The sequence below is a fragment of the Rhinopithecus roxellana genome, chromosome 9, assembly GCF_007565055.1.
Source record: "Rhinopithecus roxellana isolate Shanxi Qingling chromosome 9, ASM756505v1, whole genome shotgun sequence".
Taxonomy (NCBI): Eukaryota; Metazoa; Chordata; class Mammalia; order Primates; family Cercopithecidae; genus Rhinopithecus; species Rhinopithecus roxellana.
The window spans coordinates 45,454,978-45,475,539 of NC_044557.1; the positions used below are offsets into that span (position 1 = coordinate 45,454,978).

At 36.0% G+C, this 20,562-nt stretch overlaps 1 protein-coding gene across 3 annotated transcripts; it reads right to left on the minus strand.

The window, feature by feature from the left end:
• Positions 1-577: 577 nt before the first annotated feature.
• ZFAND1 (zinc finger AN1-type containing 1) lies at positions 578-19,451 on the minus strand. 3 transcript variants are annotated; one of them, XM_010378467.2, is made up of 8 exons: positions 19,370-19,451; positions 17,155-17,197; positions 16,207-16,246; positions 13,941-14,068; positions 13,758-13,849; positions 12,877-12,998; positions 2,196-2,351; positions 578-2,098 (listed from the first exon to the last, which is right to left on the minus strand). In XM_010378467.2, the coding sequence occupies exons 1-8, from the start codon at positions 19,422-19,424 to the stop codon at positions 1,928-1,930; spliced, it is 807 nt and encodes a 268-aa protein (XP_010376769.1). In that variant the 5' UTR covers positions 19,425-19,451; the 3' UTR covers positions 578-1,927. The 3 variants fall into 3 exon arrangements, with proteins under 3 accessions (XP_010376769.1, XP_010376771.1, XP_010376770.1); XM_010378469.2 differs by having other exon boundaries at positions 19,392-19,435; XM_010378468.2 differs by lacking the exon at positions 19,370-19,451 and adding an exon at positions 19,290-19,317.
• Positions 19,452-20,562: the final 1,111 nt, after the last annotated feature.

Here is a 20,562-nt window from a genome sequence, read left to right on the forward strand (position 1 = left end):
TATCTCTACTACAAATACAAAATTAGCCAGGCGTGGTGGCGCATACCTGTAATCCCAGCTACTCAGGAGGCTGAGGCAGGAGAATTGCTTGAACCTGGGAGGCGGAGGTTGCAGTGAGCCAAGATCACGCCATTGCACTCCAACCTGGGCAACAAGAGCAAAACTCCATCTCAGAAAAAAATAAATAAATAAATAAATAAAATATAAGGGAATCTCCTCCTAGTGAAGATGCTATGAACACTGTTGAAATGATAACAAAAGATGTAGATATTCCATAACCTTAGTTGATAAAGCTGTGGTAGGGTTTAAGAGGATTAACTTCAATTTTGAAAGAAATTCTACTCAGGAAAAAAAATGTTATCAAAAGCATTGCATGCTACACAGAAATTTTCATGAAAGGAAGAGTCAATTGATGTGGCAAACTTCACTGTGGTCTTATTTTAAGAAGTTGTCACAGCCACCCCCGTCTTCTGTAATTACCACCCCAATCAGTCAGTAGCTATTGAAATTAGGCAAGACCCTCCATCAGCAAAAACACTACAAATGGTTGAAGGCTCAGATTATTAGCATTTTGTGTCAATAAAGCATTTTTTATTTAAGGTATATATTTTTTAGACATAATGCTATTGCACATTAAACAGACTATAGTATAGTGTAAACATAATTTAATTTTTATATGCCTTGGGAAACAAAAAAATTGGGCTCAATATACTGTAATATTTGCTTTGTGTGGTAGTCTGAAACTGAACCCACAATATTTCCAAGGTATACCTACCTGTATGTATACACATCTTCATTGTATTAATCATGGCAATTAGAGACAAATCTCTACATTTCATGGGAACTCAAATAACTATGCTAATGAATGAAAGTATAAGAACATAATAAAAGTTGGAAATTATCTCCATTCCTCACATAAAAATATGAAGAATTAGAAAGCAAATAAACCAAATGAGCCATCCAAGTTTATTCCTTTTAAGTAAACCTATAGCCACTACATATGTCCATGACAATTAGAATAGAAAAAAACAAAAGGACAACTAGAAATAATTTCTATTCTGTCCATATAGTAGTAGTTTTGGGGGTATAGATAGTAAACACTAGTCAAGAATACTCATCTAAATTTGTTGGTAAAATGTAGTCATCATTTGGCATGTGTTTTGCTTTGGTATATAATGAAGTTGAGCTATCCCATCTTTCTTCTCATATGTAATATAGTCACACAAACAAAAAAGATGAATCTCACTAGAGGTGAGTCTTTATCAGAAATATGCCCCAATCTAGTTGGGTAATAGAAAGAAAATTATTTTCTTCTCCTAGGTCTAAGATTCTTCATGTAAAAATTATACGACTGAATAAAGATGATCTCTAAGTTTCTATAATTGATGTACATATATCAATTTATACATCATGATGTACATAGACAGCAAGGGTATACTTTCTGGCTCCATGATGCTAGGTTTGGCCACATGACTTGCTTAAAGCAAGTATGATACATGCATCTTTTAAGAGAAAACTGAAGTGTATTTCAATCTCTTTCTCTCTCTGCTCAAACAATGACAGTGTCCCAAAAGAGAGTCCTTCCTGCACCTTTGATCATGGTGAGAAGATGATACAGAGCAGTGCCACAGCCAATTAACAGCTGACATCACCCACCAGGAAATACATCTTTGTTGTTGTCACTACAGCATAACCTAATGAAAGCTAATTAAATATAAGAATTTGCTAATAATTGAGGATCAGTACACAGTTAAACTTAAAACAAAAAAATTCTAATAGAAAACTTATAATTTAAAATGTGACATAAGGAGAAATAAGTTAAAAAGCAACTTTAAAAAATTACAAAAATGGTATCTGTAGTAAAAGAAATGGACTTAAACATATAATAGAATTTTCCCTGTGATTTCTCACTTGAATCGTTGAATGACTATTCCAAGTAAGATTCAACATTTTTACAGAATTGTTCTTCATCATTAAGATATTCCAAGATTATATTTCCACCATTATATAAAGGACAATCCTCCTTAGCAATCCAGGTTTCCAAAGTATGATCCAAGGGTAAGGCTTCTCCTGAAGCAATGTGACACAGCCTTAATTTCTGTGAAGGGAGAAGTAAGTCATACTGTAGTAAATGAACACGCTTGAATGGAATATCATAAAACCTTTATGGAAATATTATTATAACGAGATGTTACCTTAGCTGTTAATTTGTTATTGTCATTTTTAAGACTGGCTAGAGAAGCGGCAAAGTCTATGGCCTTTCCAATGCTCCATCGGTGGCAAAAGAACATTGGTTTGCTCTTCTCTTTGCTCCCTTTAGGTAAGAAAACCTGAAAGTAAATTCTTTCTGTCTGTAAAAAGAAAAAGTTAAAACAACCATTACATAGACAAAATAGACATCAGTTTTTGTCTGGTACCAACCCTTCCTCTCCTCTTCTAGGCAGAGCAGAATTACCCTCTACCAAGGTATCTGCTATTTGGAATACTAATCACAGTAGCCAAAAAGACACATAAATGCATGGGCATAGGACCAAGACTCTGGCCAGGGTGATCTGTGCAAAGACAGGCATGTGGCCTAAGTTAGGCCAATCAGGGTCTGTTCCTGGGATTTTATGTTCAACAGCTTAGGAGACAAAGAGCAGTCTTATTTATTTATTTATTTATGAGACAGAGTTTCACTCTTGTTGCCAAGGCTAGAGTGCAATGGCGCAATCTTGGCTCACTGCAACCTCTGCCTCCAGGGTTCAAGTGATTCTCAAGCCTCAGCCTCTGAGTAGCTGGGATTACAGGCACGCACCACCACACTTGGTTAATTTTTGTACTTTTACTAGAGATGGGGTTTCACCATGTTGGTCAGGCTGGTCTTGAACTCCTGACCTCAGGTGATCCACCTGCCTCGGCCTCTCAGAGTGCTGGGATTATAGGCGTGAGCCACCACACCCGGCCTCTCCTTAATTTTTTTAAGTTTTATCAAATTAAACCTGGAGTTGCCTGCAGTGAACCCTGTCACCTCACAGTCATTCCTGAACCAATGTGGAAAAAGTTTCCTCAAATGGGAAAAAATGAGGTCAATGGAGAAAGAGAAATAACAAGAAAACAGATGAACTCTTTCAACATAATCTGAGTTCCTGAATTTATTCATCCCCTAAGACCAGATCAATTCATTATTCCCCATTACATGAGGGAAAAAGTTTGTTTTGATTTTCCTAGTTGGAATCAAGTTTCTGTCACTTGCAATTCAAAGATTTCTAACACATATAACATTTCTTTTTGTGTGAAAGACCTCACTACGTATTTAGACAGAAGGACTTTTTGGAACAAGGAAACATTAAAAAAAAAAAAAAAAAAAGAAAAAGAAAAAAAGATAGAAAAAGACCTCCAAACTCCAAGCACCTTATCAATAAAAGAAAGGACTTGGAAAGGATTTCTCTAGTGTTCTATATCCTATCTGCCCTCTCCTTATATTGTATTTTCCTGCCTAATTAACAAATGGATGGCTGAGCATGATGGCTCATGCCAATAATCCCAGCACTTTGGGAGGTCAAGGCAAGCAAACTGCTTGAGTCCAGGAGTTCAAGACCAGCCTAGGCAACACGGTAAAACTCCATCTCTACAAAAAGCACAAAAAATTAGCTGGGTATAGTGGTGTGTGCCGGTAGTCCCAGCTACTTTGGAGGCTGAGGTGGGAGGATCACTTGAGCCCAAGAAGGTCGAGGCCACAATGAGTGGTGAACGTGCCACTGTTCTCCAGCCAGGGCAACAGAGTAAGACCCTATTTCAAAAAAAAAAAAAAAAAAAAAAAAAGCAGGAAAGAATGAGTAGGAGCAGAAGTCTTGGCCTTTTGTTCCTCACTGATTCCTAAAAACTGCTTTTTCAAAGTGCTGGCTTTACAGGTCAATTCTTGCTAAAACAAAAATGTTGGCATAACTGGAGCATCTCTAACTTGTGGGGGAAAGATCACAATTATTCTGAGAAATAATAAATTCAACACAATTCCCGTCTCAGCACTAAGGGATTTGGATTTGTTGAAGACAAATCCAACAGTGGGTTGTGTTATTACAGGTAACAAGTATTAAAAGAAAAAACAAGAAATCACTGGAAATTCAAACTATGAGCCACCTCTATAATCAAATATTACTTGCTCTAAAAACAAAGTAGCAAGAAGATAAATACAGAAAGAGAAAATTAATAGGATATAGCCTTATCTTTTTTTTTTTTTTAAAGATAAATATGTATGAGGATCAAAAATGAAACGGAAATGCAAAGTGATAGGCTGGCTGAGTCACAGGCTTTCAGGGCTCCAGAAGAGGAGGAGATCAGCTCATAGGTAAGCAGGAAGTAACAGCACCACAGGGAGATATGTATAAAGCTCCTGGGTCAGGCTCCCTGCTCGGAAGCAGAAGAGTGTGTGGGACCTCTGCTCCAGGAGGGCAGCTAACGTTACTGCTGAATGCTGACTTAAGTATAAAATTGCTAGACAGGGATCTGTGAGTGAGAGGAAGGAGAGATATAGGAAGAACCTCCTATTCAAGATGAACATGTTAAATTCAATAAGTGAAATTTCAAAACAAACTGAAGATTAACTCACTATGGGCAAATGAAGACAGCTGAACTTTAAAAAGACATTAAAAAAAGGTATTTAGGATGCACAATTAGATAAAAAAGGAAACTGGGAAGTTATAAAACCAAAATAGGCACAAATAAAACATAAAAGACATGAAGATCCAAGTCAAAAAATGAAAATTAAAAAATAGTTTCTGGAGTAAAACACTCAAAATTTATTATAGATAAACTTCTATAATCCTCAATAAAAAGGCCTAATGTATTATAAGATGGATACAAGGAAGTCATCCAGAATACCGCATAAAGAGATACAAGATAGAAACAATTACAGGCTGGGCGCAGTGGCTCACAACTGTAATCCCAGCACTTTGGGAGGCTGAGGTGGGCAGATCATCACTTGAGGTCAGGAGTTTGAGGCCAGCCTCGCCAACATGGCAAAACCCTGTCTCTTAAAAATACACAAATTAGCCAGGTGTGGTGGCACATGCCTGTAGTCCCAGCTACTCAGGAGGCTGAGGTGTGAGAATTGCTTGAACTCAGGAAGTGGAGGCTGCAGTGAGCTGAGACTGTGCCACTGCACTCCAGCCTGGGTGACAGAGTGAGACTCCGTCTCAAAAAAAAAAACAAAAACAATTATAGATCCCCAAAGTATGTCAACGAGAGATTCAGAAAAGAAGAAATGAAGTAGCACTATTTAGAGAGAAAATGAGTACAATTTTCCAAAAAGTCAAAATTTACAATGTGTCAAACTGAATAATTAAAATAAATCCACACATAGAAACATTCCACAGAAATTGGAAAATATCACAAGAAATCTTAAAAGCTACCAAAAAAGACAGATTACTCATAGAGTAAGACTGACACAGATGTTCCTCCAATAATACATGACAAAGTATATTTAAAGTGATGAGAAAGTTTAATAGACAATCCAGCTAAAAGTAAGGGCAAAATAAGGGCATGTGCAAACAAAAAAACAAGACTGATAGAGTTTATTACCAGAGACCTTTACTGAATGAACTGCTAAAGAATGTAATTTAGCAAAAATAAAAGTGAGCCCTAAGGAAGGAGAAACAAAAAAAAAAGTGTTGGTAAATTTTAATAACTATTAATTTTTATGTTAAAAAAAGATGATGGGATAGGAGAGAGTCAACTGGATAAAGCATTTCAAGCTCGTATTCAGGAGGATATACTACCAACTAACTTGAGGCTTTGAGAAAAACACTGATATTCAATTATATATGTTAAGAATGTAAGCACATAGCTGTTACCACCATTATCATTTTAGGATATTATATTGGAGATTATAGACAATGTAGTATGAAAAAGGAAATAATGAGTATAATTACTGAAAAAAATTAAAGCTATTTTTATTTGTTAATGAGGTATAATTTTTAACTAGAAAATTGAAAAACACTAGTAAAAAACTTCTAAAACTAATAAAATATTTTGATGATGTGGCTGAATAATATGAGTATACAGAACTCAAGATTTTTTTTTCTCTTTATTAGCAATAAGTACTTGGCAATAGAAGTGGGGAAAATATTCTGTTCCCAACCTAAACAAAAACCATAAAATATGTAGCAATGAAAATAAGGAATACAACATAAAAGAAGAAAAATATTAAATATTACAGAAGGGAATAAAACATCTGAATAAATAAAGACATATAATGTCCTTGAAGAAAGACAATGTCATAAAAATGTCATTTCTTCCAAAACTAATGTATAGCATATAAAGCAAATCCAATGTGAATCCTTCAGGAACGGTTCTGAGTCAGGCCAAAAACCTAGACTTGCTAATAGATACTGCTGGGAATTCGAACTGTACTTCACCTAACTTCATAGAACTAAGACTATGTTGTGTTATCTGTTGCTTTTTATAATCATACTCTCAGTTTCCACATTTTGCTTTTAAAGAGTCTAACTTCTTTAATAGGCTATGTTGAAGTCTGTTATTCACAACCTTGCCCCATTATGGTAACCTAGAAATCCTAAGAGTGTTATTTTTCAAAATCTGGATATAATAATCATAACATTCAGAAGGATAAATAAATGCTAATAAAAATACTAAGAAAAAATGGAAAAATACGGATGGGACTTGCATGATCTGATATAGAACATTCTATAAAGCTATTGCACCAAATCAATTTGGTATTAACTTATGAGTAAAAAATGAGTAGACTGTAATAGAAAATTAAGAAATAAATCCATATACAGAAAATAAAATGTTCAACTTTTAATGAAGGTGATATTTTGGTATTTCAATCCAATAAAACATAGATAACTTATTAAATAATCAGTGATGGCAAAACTACCTAAACAACTGGAAGAAAATAAAATTAAGTCCTTAGCTCACATCATATGCTAACCAAAAAAACAGGTGGATTAAAGATTAATCCAAAACAAGCCAGACTCAGTGGCTCACGCCTATAATCCCAGCATTTTGGGAGGCTGAGGCAGGTGGATCACCTGAGGTCAGGAGTTCGAGATCAGCCTGACCAATATGGTGAAACCCTGTCTCTACTAAAACTACAAAAATTACTTGGGCATGGTGGCACATGCCTGTAATCCTGGCTACTCAGGAGGCTGAGGCAGGAGAACTGCTTAAACTCAGGAGGCAGAGGGTGCAGTGAGCTGAGATCGCACCATTGCGCTCCAGACTGGGCAATAAGAGCAAAACTCCGTCAAAAAAAAAAAAAAAAAAAAAAAAAAAAAAAGGCTAATGCAAAACAAAACCAACATACCCACAAAACCCAAAGGAAAATCACAACAGGAATGAAAGAAAAGACAGAACTTGGAAAATTTAAATGTAAAATGTTGCTATGTCAATTAGAAATGTAAATAATATCAATACACTGATAGATTTGTCAAATAATTTAGAAATAATGATTATAGATAAAGGATTAACATCTTTTATAGTCTGAGAGCTCCTATAAGTTGACCAAACAAAACGAATAGAAAAATATCCCAAAAGAAAAATGACCAAAGGATACTACTCAATAACAATTCAGAGAAGGGCAATTCCAAATGTCTAAAAAACATATTAAAAGTTGTCCAAACTGAATAATAGTCATGAAAATACAAATTAAAGCAATTATGAAATATCTTTTTATAGCCACCAGACTGTAAAATATTAAAAAGAATGCTAACAGTTACTGGAACCCATGGAGAAAAAGGGTACTCTCATGTTTGGCCACAAGAGGCAGTATACGGAACTGGTTAGAATGGCAGGCTCTTACCAAGTTAGAGCTCTTAAAAATACTTAACTCCAGATTACTCATCTGTGAAATTAGGACAAAAATATATCTCAGAAGAGTTGTAAGTACTAAAGGTGATTAAAAAACTAGAGCCACAACACCATGCTTAGTATAGGCAATCCGTCAATGAAGTCTGATTTGAAATGTGAATTGTAATTTCTTTGTAAAGTTGTTTGACAATTTTTATTAAAATTTAAAATATGTATACCATTTGACACAGCAAACACACTCTTGGGAATTTATCTCACAGAAAGAAAAGTACCACACAGGCTACTTAGCACAGTAGCCAAAACTGGAAACAAAGTGAATGCTTATTAACAGGAAAATGACAAAATAAGCCATAGTACACCCACACCAAAGAAGAGGATGCAGTTTGTAAAGAAAATGATTTAGGGCCACACCAACTCACTTGAGGGAATTTCTACTAGGCATTAATGAGAGAAGGATATATAATCTAACCCAAACCTTCTTTAGTTTTATTTATAGCCCTAATGACTACACGAACTATTACATATTTAATATCTGTCTCAGCCCAGTGGCATATAAACTCCAGGAACTCTGGATTCATAAGGGCAGGAGGGATTCTGTTTTATTCACTACTGTATTATCAGGGCTTGGTATATAGAAAGCATTTTTTTTTTAAGTGTGTTGACTAAATGAATGATACCATTCTTATAAAATAATGACAGAAAAATATTCTTTATGCCTTTGCATACATATATAAGTAGAATACATTTTCATTTATGTAAAGTGATATAGACACATATATACACACACACATAATACATACACATATATGTATATACATGGAAATAATACACATGTATATATTATACATGTAAGTATGCATAAACACATAGACACCCACATATATCTCTAGTATGTCTATATTTATACACACACAAACATTAATAATAAAGGGAAAAATTTTTATCTACAAACTTATAGAATGCTTTATGATATATTGTTAAGTGTGTGAAAAAGATGATTTGTGAAACCAGACTGCCTAGTTTCAATTCGTAGTTCTCCACTTACTAGCTATGTTAATAGCATGTTACTCTTTTTGGGTAAGAGTTAATAGTGCATACCTTATAAACCTGTTGCAAGGATGAAATGTTTTAGAAGACTGTCTCAAAGTAAGTCTTGCAGAAGTTTTCCCTGTTATCTTTCAAGTAACAGAAGAATTGCAAAGTAATGTAAGTATTACTGAATACTTAAGAGCAGGTCTTCTCAACTTTGTCACTATTTACATTTTAGGCCAAGAAAAAATTCTGTTGTCGGCCTTGTCCTCTACAATGTATGAATTTAACAGTATCTCTGGCCTCTACCAAATGCCAGGAGCACCCCATTCCCAACTGTGACAACTAAAAATGTCTCCAGACATTGCTGAATGTCCCTTTAGGGAGCAAAACTGCTCTCAGTTAAGAACTGCTGCTTTATGGGATGGAAATGGATGAGAGACACAGGAGTATGTATGCTTTTTCTCCATATGCATCTTTTGATAGTTACACTTGTTAAAAGCTTGTACTACCTTTGCAATTTAAAAAAATCAAATAAAATTTCAAAAAAGGAAAATATCAGGGGTAGTCAATAAAATAAGAAAACTGTAATCAATCATTTCTAAGCCATCAGAATAAATTCAATACAAAAGGAAAGAGAAACAGTCAAAGAAAAAGGGTGATGAGAAGAAAATATATGATGGAAGAAATATGTTCAAATACACCAACGACCACTATAAACAAGAAAGGATTCAACTCATCTACAAAAGAGAGACACTAGCAAACTGGTTTTAAAAAAACAAAGTCCAGCTATATGCTGCTTACAAGAGACACCCTAAAATGAAACAACAAAAAAAGTTGAAATATAAAGGGATGAAAAAATTACGTACTTGTTAAATATTTTCCAGAAGAAAGCTAGTGAAACAATATTATAATTCAAAATAGGATTAAAGGCAAAATTCGTAAAGAACATATAACAATGAAGAAATTATATGCACTTGATAATATATAACTCTACAAACCATTAGTTATATAAAAAAATTAGCAAAACCACATCCATAGTAGATTTTAACCTGAGAAAGTGATAAATCAAGTGGATCAAAAATTAAGTACACACACATACATATGGTACATATAGACAGAGAGAGACAGCAGATGATAAAGCAAACAGGGCAAAATATAAATAATTGGTACATTTGGGTAAAGAATATGGAAAAGTTATTTGTACTATGTTTGTAACTTGCCTGTGTTTGAAATGGTATCAAAATAAAGACACCAAAAAAGTATATTGTTACACCTAAACAAGTATATTAAAAATACTCAAGGCTGTAATCCCAGCACTTTGGGAGGCCGAGACAGGCGGATCACGAGGTCAGGAGATCGAGACCATCCTGGCTAACACGGTGAAACCCCGTCTGACCTAAAAAATACAAAAAAAAAAAAACCTAGCCGGGTGAGGTGGCGGGCGCCTGTAGTCCCAGCTACTCGGGAGGCTGAGGCAGGAGAATGGCATAAACCCAGGAGGCGGAGCTTGCAGTGAGCTGAGATCTGGCCACTGCACTCCAGCCCGGGAGACAGAGTGAGACTCCATCTCAAAAAAAAAAAAAAAAAGTAAACAAACTTGCCAGGCGCAGTGGCTCACACCTGTAATCCCACCATTTTGGGAGGCCAAGGAGGGCGGATCACGAGGTCAGGAGTTCAAGACCAGCCTGACTAACATGGTGAAATCCTGTCTCTACTAAAAATACAAAAATTAGCCGGGTGTGGCAGTGCACACCTGTAATCCCAGCTACTTATGAGGCTGAGGCAGGAGAATCACTTGAACCCAGGAGGCGGAGGTTGCAGTGAGCTGAGATTGCCCCACTGCACTCCAGCCTGGGCGACAGAATGAGACTCTGTCTCAAAACAAAACAAAAATAAAATAAATAAATTACCATTCTACGTGAAAGGCTGGAAAAAGGACATTAGAGAAAAATCTAAACAAAGCAGAAGGAAATAATAAAAAAGCAACAATTAGTGAAACAGAAAACAAAACACAGAGGTCTTTAAATCCAAATCATGGTTCTTTGAAAACACTAAGGAAAAATAAGGATAAACTTGTAGCTATTCTGTCTAAAGGGGAAAGAAGGAAAAGTACAAATGAAAAATATTAAGAAAGAAGTAGAATGACTAAAGACACACAGAGATTCTGAAGTATAACAGAATAACTTGAACAACTTGATAACAATAAACTGAAAAATCTACATCAAATAATTTTTTGGAAAAATATTAACCAAAATTGACTTCAGAAGAAATAGATAATCCAGATAAAGAAAGATGTAACACATTGGAATAGTATTCGAAATTCCCCAAGAGTTACTACAACTGAGTGTTACGAAACCTTCGAGAACAAATGATTCCCACCCTCTACAACTACCTCAAAGAATAGAAGAGAGAAAGCTGCTCAACTAATTTTTGAGCATAATCTTGCTATTAATGTCATGAACACACACTAAATAATATGTTAGTAAATCAATTTATCAGTGCATTTTAAAAGAATTATATACCGGAGTCAAGTGATTTATCCTGGAATATTTGATGATCTAATGACAGAAACCTGATTGATAAAATTTATTACATTGATGAGGAAACAATGATCTTACTAGATGTAAGAAAAAAATTTACAATAAAGTTTAATATCCATTCATAATGTAAATTCCTAGCAAACTAGGAATAGAAAGAAATGATAACATCAAGAAAAAGGCTACTTATACTAACTTATAGTATATCTAATACTTGAGGAAATGTTAGATACATTTGCATTAAAGTCAGAAACATGATGATTCCTTCTATTGCCCATATTATTCAACATTGTTCTGAAGATCTCAACATTAAGACAAGGCAAAAGAGAAGAGAAAGTCTGCAGAAAAAATCCACAAAAATTGGTATTTGGAGAAGATATAACTCCAAAGAAAATAGCTCAGAAAAATCTACAAAATATGGGAACTATTAGGAATTTATTTGCCAGATAGAAAGGCAACATAACATTAACCAACAATAGTTAGGAAAATGTAATTTTTTAAAAAAGGTATTTTTTATAATGACAGCAAAAATTATAAAGAGCCTAAGAATAAAACTAAGAAAAGGTACATAAATATTTATGGTAAGCATTATAGAATGTTACTTCTACAATTACACATAAAAGAAAACCTAAAGAAAAGTTGGAAAGATATACCACAGACATAGATGAGAAGAGTCAAAATTCTAAAGACGTCAACTATCTCTAATCTAAAATTCAGCATAAATCCTATCAAAATCATAATTTCACAGAACAGGGCAAAGTGATCCTAAAATTTTTATGAAGGAATAAATGGCCAAAAATAGACATGGTTGAAAGCACTAATAGAAAGAGTCAAATGAGTACAACCACTGACAACAGGAAGTTGACCTTATCTAGTAAAGCTGAAGATCAGCAAAGCCCATAATCCAGGTTTTCTATTTCCAGGTATATTCCCTAAAGTAGCATTTTTGAAACTGGTAGTCTCAATCCATCAGAGGTTGGAAAATCAACCTAATAGGTTCTGACTAACAATCTTTAAAATAGAATAACATATCATAATAGAACACATATTAAGGGTAAGTACCACTCAACTGAACTGTGTTAAGGTATGCATATATATATTGGGTTGTTATAACTGATATTGTGAAGTTTTAAAGGAACAGTCCTAGAGAAACTCTTCTACATATATACAAGGATGGTCACCACAGTTTATTACAGCAAAAAATTGAAAAAAATCTGAATTTTGTTGACTAAACGTCTCAGCATGGATAAATGTTAATAGCATATCCCAAGTGGGAAAAAAAAACCAACATGAAGAAGGATACATATGGTTCACTGTCATGTCTATACAGTGAAAAGACTCATAAAACTATGTATTATTTATGCTGACATATACCATGCAACATTAAGAGTGATACATACTAGGTCTAGGTAGTTGTTAATTGATGGGAAGGAGGAACACAAAGAGGACTTCAACTATATTTGAAATTTTTGTGTTTTAAAAAATCTCTAAGACCAACCTGTGGTAATGACTTATCGCCATCAGCATGCATCTTTAATTTCATCAATGCAACCTTTGCAGCTGTTTCACTATTTTTGGCACCTTTCCGTCGTTTACTTGCTGTTTCTCCTGTCTTGGAATCTAAGAAGTGTAAGCATGTAATCACATAAAACTTTCACATTACAAATAGAGTTTCATTATAAAACACTTATTAATTATGGCCCTGAAACATATATAAATTACACACAAGGGAGATATACAGAGACCACATTCATTGTATAGGTACTGTATTTACAATGGAAAAATATAATTGAGATTGATCTAAGCAATCTCCACATCAAAAAATTCACTATAATGTGCTTCTTTCCAACTTAAGCCTATTCAACCTAAAGCAGTCATTAATGCTTCTACAGACAACCTTAAGATTTGCATATGCAAAATTTTAATAAAGGTACTATCCTTAATATGGAAGAAAAATTCTGAGCTAACATACTGGCAGAAAGACTGATTTAAGTCACAGATACATTAGTTTCTGGTATCTCTTATTATCAGCAGTATTCACAGCACAGTTGACTAGGTTTAGAGTTTAGTCTGTAGAGAAAGCAGCTGACTACTTCAATCTCATGAATACAATTTCTAGCCCGATGGTTAACTAGCTAATCTAAGTGGCTCAGCAAAAGAGATAAGTACTTATGGTGGAGTACTTTCCAAATAATTTCCAAATTTTCATTGTTCAGGCAGACCTCGTAAGATATACTGTCACAAGAATATCATCAAAATGCAAGTTAATACAAATACCACTAGGGCTATTAATGATGCCTCCCGTAACTGGAAAGTAGACATAAGAAGCAGGAGCTCTGGAACTAGGAAAGCAACAAAACACACTTTCTAGATACTTACCAATAATGTCTTTAACAAGCTTCTGAGTGGCAGCCATTCGAGGCTTTGGGATTTCCAGTTTTTCACACTCATGATCTGACTGATGACGGTGTCTATGAGCAACAGAAGAGTGACACTAGTTCATGTGTTTGTATAGGACTTAAACAGATATACAAAGTGTGAACAGCCTAAGTGATCAATTACCTCAGGCAAAAATTCTTCTCACAATGAGGACATATAACTGCCACAAGTTCTCTCTCAGCACAGTCTTTGAATGAGCATGGGTAAGATGTATGTTGATCTGTCTTCAGTCTCTCATTGATTACAGTCACCTGAAAATGCAAAAAGGACGAAATGTATTACATTTCAGACCTAAACCAAATCAATGTCTCTATTCTAGAAGGCAGCATTCATATTATTTTTGCTTAAACTTATTAGAGCAAGTTATTTACTCTCACATAAAGATTATAATGAATGTTTTATGTGACAAGTGATTACTATGCTGACTGTTTCACATTTTCATAATTTTCCTACTGTGGTATATTTGTCTTCTAAGTCAAGTTGAAATGACTATTTAATTACGCTCTATAATTTTAACCTGCTTTGTAACAGTCTCATACAAAGATGCCCCCATGATATGCTCAGGTAATTATCTCATCAACCCTCAAATGGCAAGTCAACCTAATTTCCACACTAATTTTAGGAGATGAAACACTTAACTCAGAGAATAAAACACTTAAAAATATTTATTTATTCGTGAGATAAAAGGTTAAAGACAGTTTTCGTAATCATATATTATTCTTTATGCCCTATTTCATATTTTTATTACCAGCAAATACTCCACCACAGGAAGAAAAGATTTTATAAGACTAAAAAAAAAAAAAAAAAAGTCTAGATCAGCCAGGCTATTCTGAGCATTAACAAACCAGGTTTCTAAAGATGAGTAAACTCAGGGAAATAATTGCTTGAAAACTACAACCAAAGGGAATTTCTTTTTATAAATAATAGTTACATCTTACTGGAATTAACTTAAGTATCTTTTTGAACTTGTTGCAATGGCCTAATGATGTTTCAGTATTTAATTAATAGAATCCAATTATCTGAGAGACAGTCAGGGAAATCAAATTATATCCTAAGAAAAAAGAAAACACAGGATAGATTTATAAACTGCAAGAAACATCAGTAAGTTTTATTGTATGACTGAATATTTCCTCCAATTAACGCTGCATAAAATCAGCATGCTAGGTAATTTTAATTTTCCTCAAATAGATCAAGTAAACTTCAAAGAATCAAATTTTGACTGATTATTTAAACTCGAAAGAATCAGATTTCAACTGAATCTCATGTAACTTTAATAACTTTCTATAACTGAGAAAATGGATGTGAAAATATTTGGTAAAGCACTTGGTAAATGGTGGGCAGGAATAAATGTCCACTGCAAAGTGTTAGAACACATTGAACATGGTGGGTTTAGCTTTCTCTCTTCCTCTTGGAATTGAACTGCCTTCAGGAGAAAGCCTAACATGGTCCAGTACTGCTGTGATTGCTGGGCAAGTCTCCCTAATTCTGGATTTTCTTTGCAAATCCATTTGGCTCTATGCTGAGCTTCATCATTCAACTTATCTTTACCAGTAATAAGGGTAATATTTTGACCTCAGTATGTCAGACCTTTCTTAACTTATGATTTGTGCAAAATTAGGGTAGGAATTTTATGACTATAGGTTTCTTCCTGGTTGTCTTAGGCCGACTGAGCCAGAATGATTTACTACCACAGATCCTATCAGCAGGCGTCAGTGACAATGAACACAACAGTGAAGGACACAGTGAACTGGAGGGAATATACAAGGAGGACATTAACTTAAGTGTATATTTATAAATATATAGCCTTAGATAGGTGCGGTGGCTAACGCCTGTAATCCCACCATTTTGGGAGGCCAAGGCAGGTAGATCACCTGAGGTCAGGAGTTTCAGACCAGCCTGGCCAACACGGTGAAACCCCATCTCTACTAAAAATACAAAAATCACTCGGGCGTGGTGGCGCATGTATATAATCCCAGCTACTTGGGAGGCTGAGCCAGGAGAATCACTTGAACCCAGGAGGCAGAGGTTGTAGTGAGCCGAGATCGCGCCACTGCACTCCAGCCCGGGCAACAAGAGCAAAACTCCACCTCAAACAAAACAAAACAAAACAAAGAAATAAATACATAGCCTTATGCTGTAAGTGGGCTACCTAAACAAATGTTAAGGAATAAGAATTATGAGGATAAAAATTTACAAATAACAAGTAAAACAATTTTTCTTTCAAACAGAGAAAAATAATGTAAATGAAGCAAAAGCCTGTTTACCTAATCGGTTTAGTGTGCCAAACTTTAATCTCTGTGACACTGACTGGCTTTAACTCTAATCAAATTCGGAATAAAAGTACATAAATACAAATACATTTTATCAGATCGGAAAAATATTAACATACCTCAGGACAACCATGAGACTCCCTGCTTCTGTGTTCAAGGCTTAAATAATAATAGCAGTGTTTATTTAAATAACATACTTAAAGATAACTGCAGTAATTTGCGATATTTTAGTGTTCAGTATTCTTAAGATACATTATGCTCATACTATATTAATAACTTTGAATATGAGAAAAAACTGAAATGTCAGATAAATTAAAGATGGAGCATCTATAGTCTCAAAAGTTTTAAAACACAAATGTTCAATTTCAATGAGTAAAAACAATTCACTACCCTAAATTATGTTTACTTTGAATACTTTTAGGGTACATGAAAATATAAACGTATCCTTCAGCTCTTTTTATTTCTAAAAGATCATCAGTAGTAAAATGTGAAGAGTGTTCTAATTCCAAATAATTTAAAAATATACATTACTTTTATTTACTTCCAACAAATCATTCTGAATTACATTCTGAAAAAAATCATTCTTTCAGTGCTCTATTTTGTAAAACAAATGCTTGACATTTTAAAGTTTAACTGTAAGGAAAATCCATTTTCCAAAATTCTTGATTAATTCTTAGGTTTTACTTGGCATGTAATGTAGTCAAATGCCGTGATTCCTATTTTAAGGCATTTATAGGTTGGGCTCTTTTCATTTTATTATTAAAATAAAGAGTAATAATTATAACTAGATTTTTACCATATTCTTTATATTGTGAATATTATTTTCTCCTTGTAATTAAAAGACAAAAATATAACTTTTATATAAAATTCACATACATAACCCCACTTTTGGAAGTTTAAAAATTAGTCACATATATGAAGAAGTAATCACAGCCTATAACTATACAGAATATCAATAATCAATGGCTAAAGTAACAATTACTTTAAATCATTCTACTTTTCAGAAATAATCTTATATTAATAAACATTAAAATTATTCCCAAATCCTGCATAAAAACTTAACTTACCAAAATATTCCTGAACAATCATCACACACAAATGGAAGAAAATCTAAAATTGAGAGAAAATGTATATACTGGTCAGTATCTGATTTTGATTTAGTTTTCTTAAGCAAGAAAGCAACCTCTATGGAAAAATTTCCCATTTTGATTAATATCCTAGTGTAGCAAGCACTATGTAACCACTCTAACAAAAGTAATCATAACTTCAGTAACTGTGACAGAAAGCAATTGGATTAACAGAAGGTATTAATAGATGTTGCTTGTAACTTTACTAAGTCAGACAAAAATAAGTTCTAGTGGTTTTCTTTTTCTTTTTTGTTTTGTTTCCCAGATTTACTAGGTGTTGTTTTTGATGACTGTATACTGCAAAAATTCCGCATTTGGAGTTAAAAACCTGGGATTCAATTCTGATTCCACTGCTTACTAATCTAACAATGCTAGGCAAGTTACTTAACAGTAAAGCTTTGGATATATATATATATTTATACAAATCCAATATATATTTATATATATATATATCTGTGTACTAATATATATCTGTGTGTGAACAACATATATATATATATCGCCAAAGCGAGGTTGCAGAGAGCCGAGATGGCGCCACTGCACTCCATCCTGGGCCACAGAGCCAGACTCCATCTCAAAACAAAACAAACAAACAAACAAAAAAGAACAATACCGCAGTGACTGGGTGGAGATGCTTAATATTTTGAGACTTTTAATAATGAAGTATTAAATGCAAACCAGAAGGACCCAGGGGAAAGAGTTAAGTCAAGACAATTTCCCAGCACCTGATACCATCCTTCAATCCCTCCAGAAGGGAGATAAAATTTAGGATATACACTTGACATAGTCTAAATCTTAACTGCTTTCCACTAGTCCCAAACAGATAGGCCTGGCCTCATCTCAGTTATTGACACTAAAGAGATAAATAGCTGGAAAGGAAAATGAACTATGTCATGAATGGCATATAATGTGTATTGGACTCACTAGCGGGGGATCAGGCATAGACACACATAATTTACAGTCAAAACCCAAATGGCTAAGCTTCCACATGAAAAAAGTCACACTGTCTTGTTATTACAGCCAGTGGTGAAAGATACATAGATAGAGGGCTATAAGTAACAAGAACCTAGAAGGGATTGTCACCTGTCCTATCACGCACGCCCACAGTAGAAATCACTAATCAATTATGGAACTCCACTGAAACTGGGCTAAATCTCAGAGTCCCTGACACCGTATTCAGGCACTTGATACCAATGACTGAAGTTGCAAGGGGAGATTAAACCTGTTTGCTACCTTATGTAGTGTGTGAAACCTAGTAACAACGACTGAGCAGTCTGTGTGGTTCTAATGCTTCAAAAACTTGCCTTTTCCAGGTGTATGGCATCCTGAAGCCAGTGCCACATTACCTTGGACTAGGTATATCCCAAGGTCTCTCAGTACAGTGGGGAGAGCTCATCGCCATATTATTAATTCTCTCTAACACGCAGCTTACTAGTTGGAAAGGTCTTCTGTGTAAATGACTGTAGTTTACACCCTTATGTGGGCCAAGCACCAAAATCAATAATCTGTAAATGTTTGTTCAAACAATAATAATGAGAATCAGGGAATGACAGAGCTAGGAGAGCATGATGACCATTTGGTGGAATAATCTGAGGATCAGGATGCCTTTGAGAATTTGATAAAAGCTAAGGAAGTACCTTCTTCCGGACACAAATCCACGTGAACACCAGTTGGGCGAGCTGATCTCGCCCAGCTCCTCCTGACAGCTAAGTAACAGATAAGTAAACAAAAAGTTTGGGAAAGTGGCTGGCCGTAGGTCGCAGTGGCAAAGCCAAAAGACAACACTCTCAGACCAATCCTACGCGTCCCATCCCCGCGCTCAGCAGGGTAAGTGTGCGCCACGCGACCCAGCAGTGGGCTTCGTGCACTGCTCGGACACGGCACACTCGAAAACCAAAATGAACACTGCAAGGTAAGTTTTCAGGAATTGAATGGCTTCCTTCCAAGGATACCATAAGTTATTTCAAAGCCTCACGGCCAACAAAAACACGCACCAACTGATCTCACTGCAGCCCCAGAAGAAACGCTCCCACCCCGCTCCTCAGGCTCTGCCCAGCCTTGTGGCCACCCCTCACCCGCCGCCACCATCCGCGGAGCCAAAGCGGAGCCCCGGTATCCCGTGGCCTGGGATGGGGGCTGGGGGCTCCCCGATCACCTCGCCGCCGGCAGTGCTCCACCTGGCAATGCTGCCCAATGTCCAACTCCGCCATCTCTCCGGGGCCGCAAGGGGCGGGACACAGCCACAGGGGCAGGGCAATGAGCGCGCGCGGCGCCTGACGGAAGTGGCGTACCCAGAGGCGGAGTCTACAGGTGGGGGCGGGGCCTGAAAGCCAGCTGTTCGCTGTGTCCTAGGTGCGTTCGCAGTGACCAGGAAAGGCCACTCTTCTGTAAGTGTTCTTCTCGGAGCGGAAGGCCTCTCGCCCAGTCCTTAAAGAAATACCCACCTGCAGCCGGGCGCGGTGGCTCACGCCTGTAATCCCAGCACTTTGTCAGGCCGAGGCGGGCGGATCACCTGAGGTCAGGAGTTCGAGACCAGCCTGACCAGTGTGCAGAAACCCCCATCTCTACTAAACATACAAAATTAGCCGGGCGTGGTGGCGCATGCCTGTAATCCCAGCTACTCGGGAGACTGAGGCAGGAGAATCGCTTGAACCTGGGAGGCGGAGGTTGCAGTGAGCCGAGATTGGACCACTGCACTCCAACCTGGGCAAGAAGAGCGAAATTCCGTCTCAAAAAAAAAAAAAAAAAAGATATGTCCACCTGCCTTTCTGAACGATTGCGTACCGCAGTTCCCTGCGTACAACCACGAAAATCAGCAACGGCTTCACAGAAATTGTCTTTTATTTATTTTTTAAAAAGTTAATATAACTCCAGGAACCAGAACAGTGCCTGGCACACAGTGTTGCAGTCATCAAGCAGAAGAGACAGACACGGGTTATTCAATTCCTGAGCCACCCCTCAACCAGTGTTACTTGATTATATAGTGTAACATACATGCCCCTAGCAAAACAGTCATCAGGCGTTTTTAAAAGTTAATGTTTCTTTTTCTTTATCTTGTCCTTTTTTTTTTTTTTTAAATTCTGTTGGTGGGTGGGTGGGGGGTGGGGAGAAATCTTAACTCCTGAGACCTTGAATGTGTACTGAACCTTACAGAGTTCCTCAGAGAACTCAGACTCATTTAGCACAACTACCTGCAGAAAGCTTATGGGATTCCACTGGGAGGTAGGGGAGTATCAGGTGTCTGGTGAGCCACTGCAAAGGTACTGAAGAAGAGGTACTTCTTGGTGGGTTACATATGAATGCCATTCCACCAGTGTGATGCCAGGCACCACTCAGTGTGGATGGGTG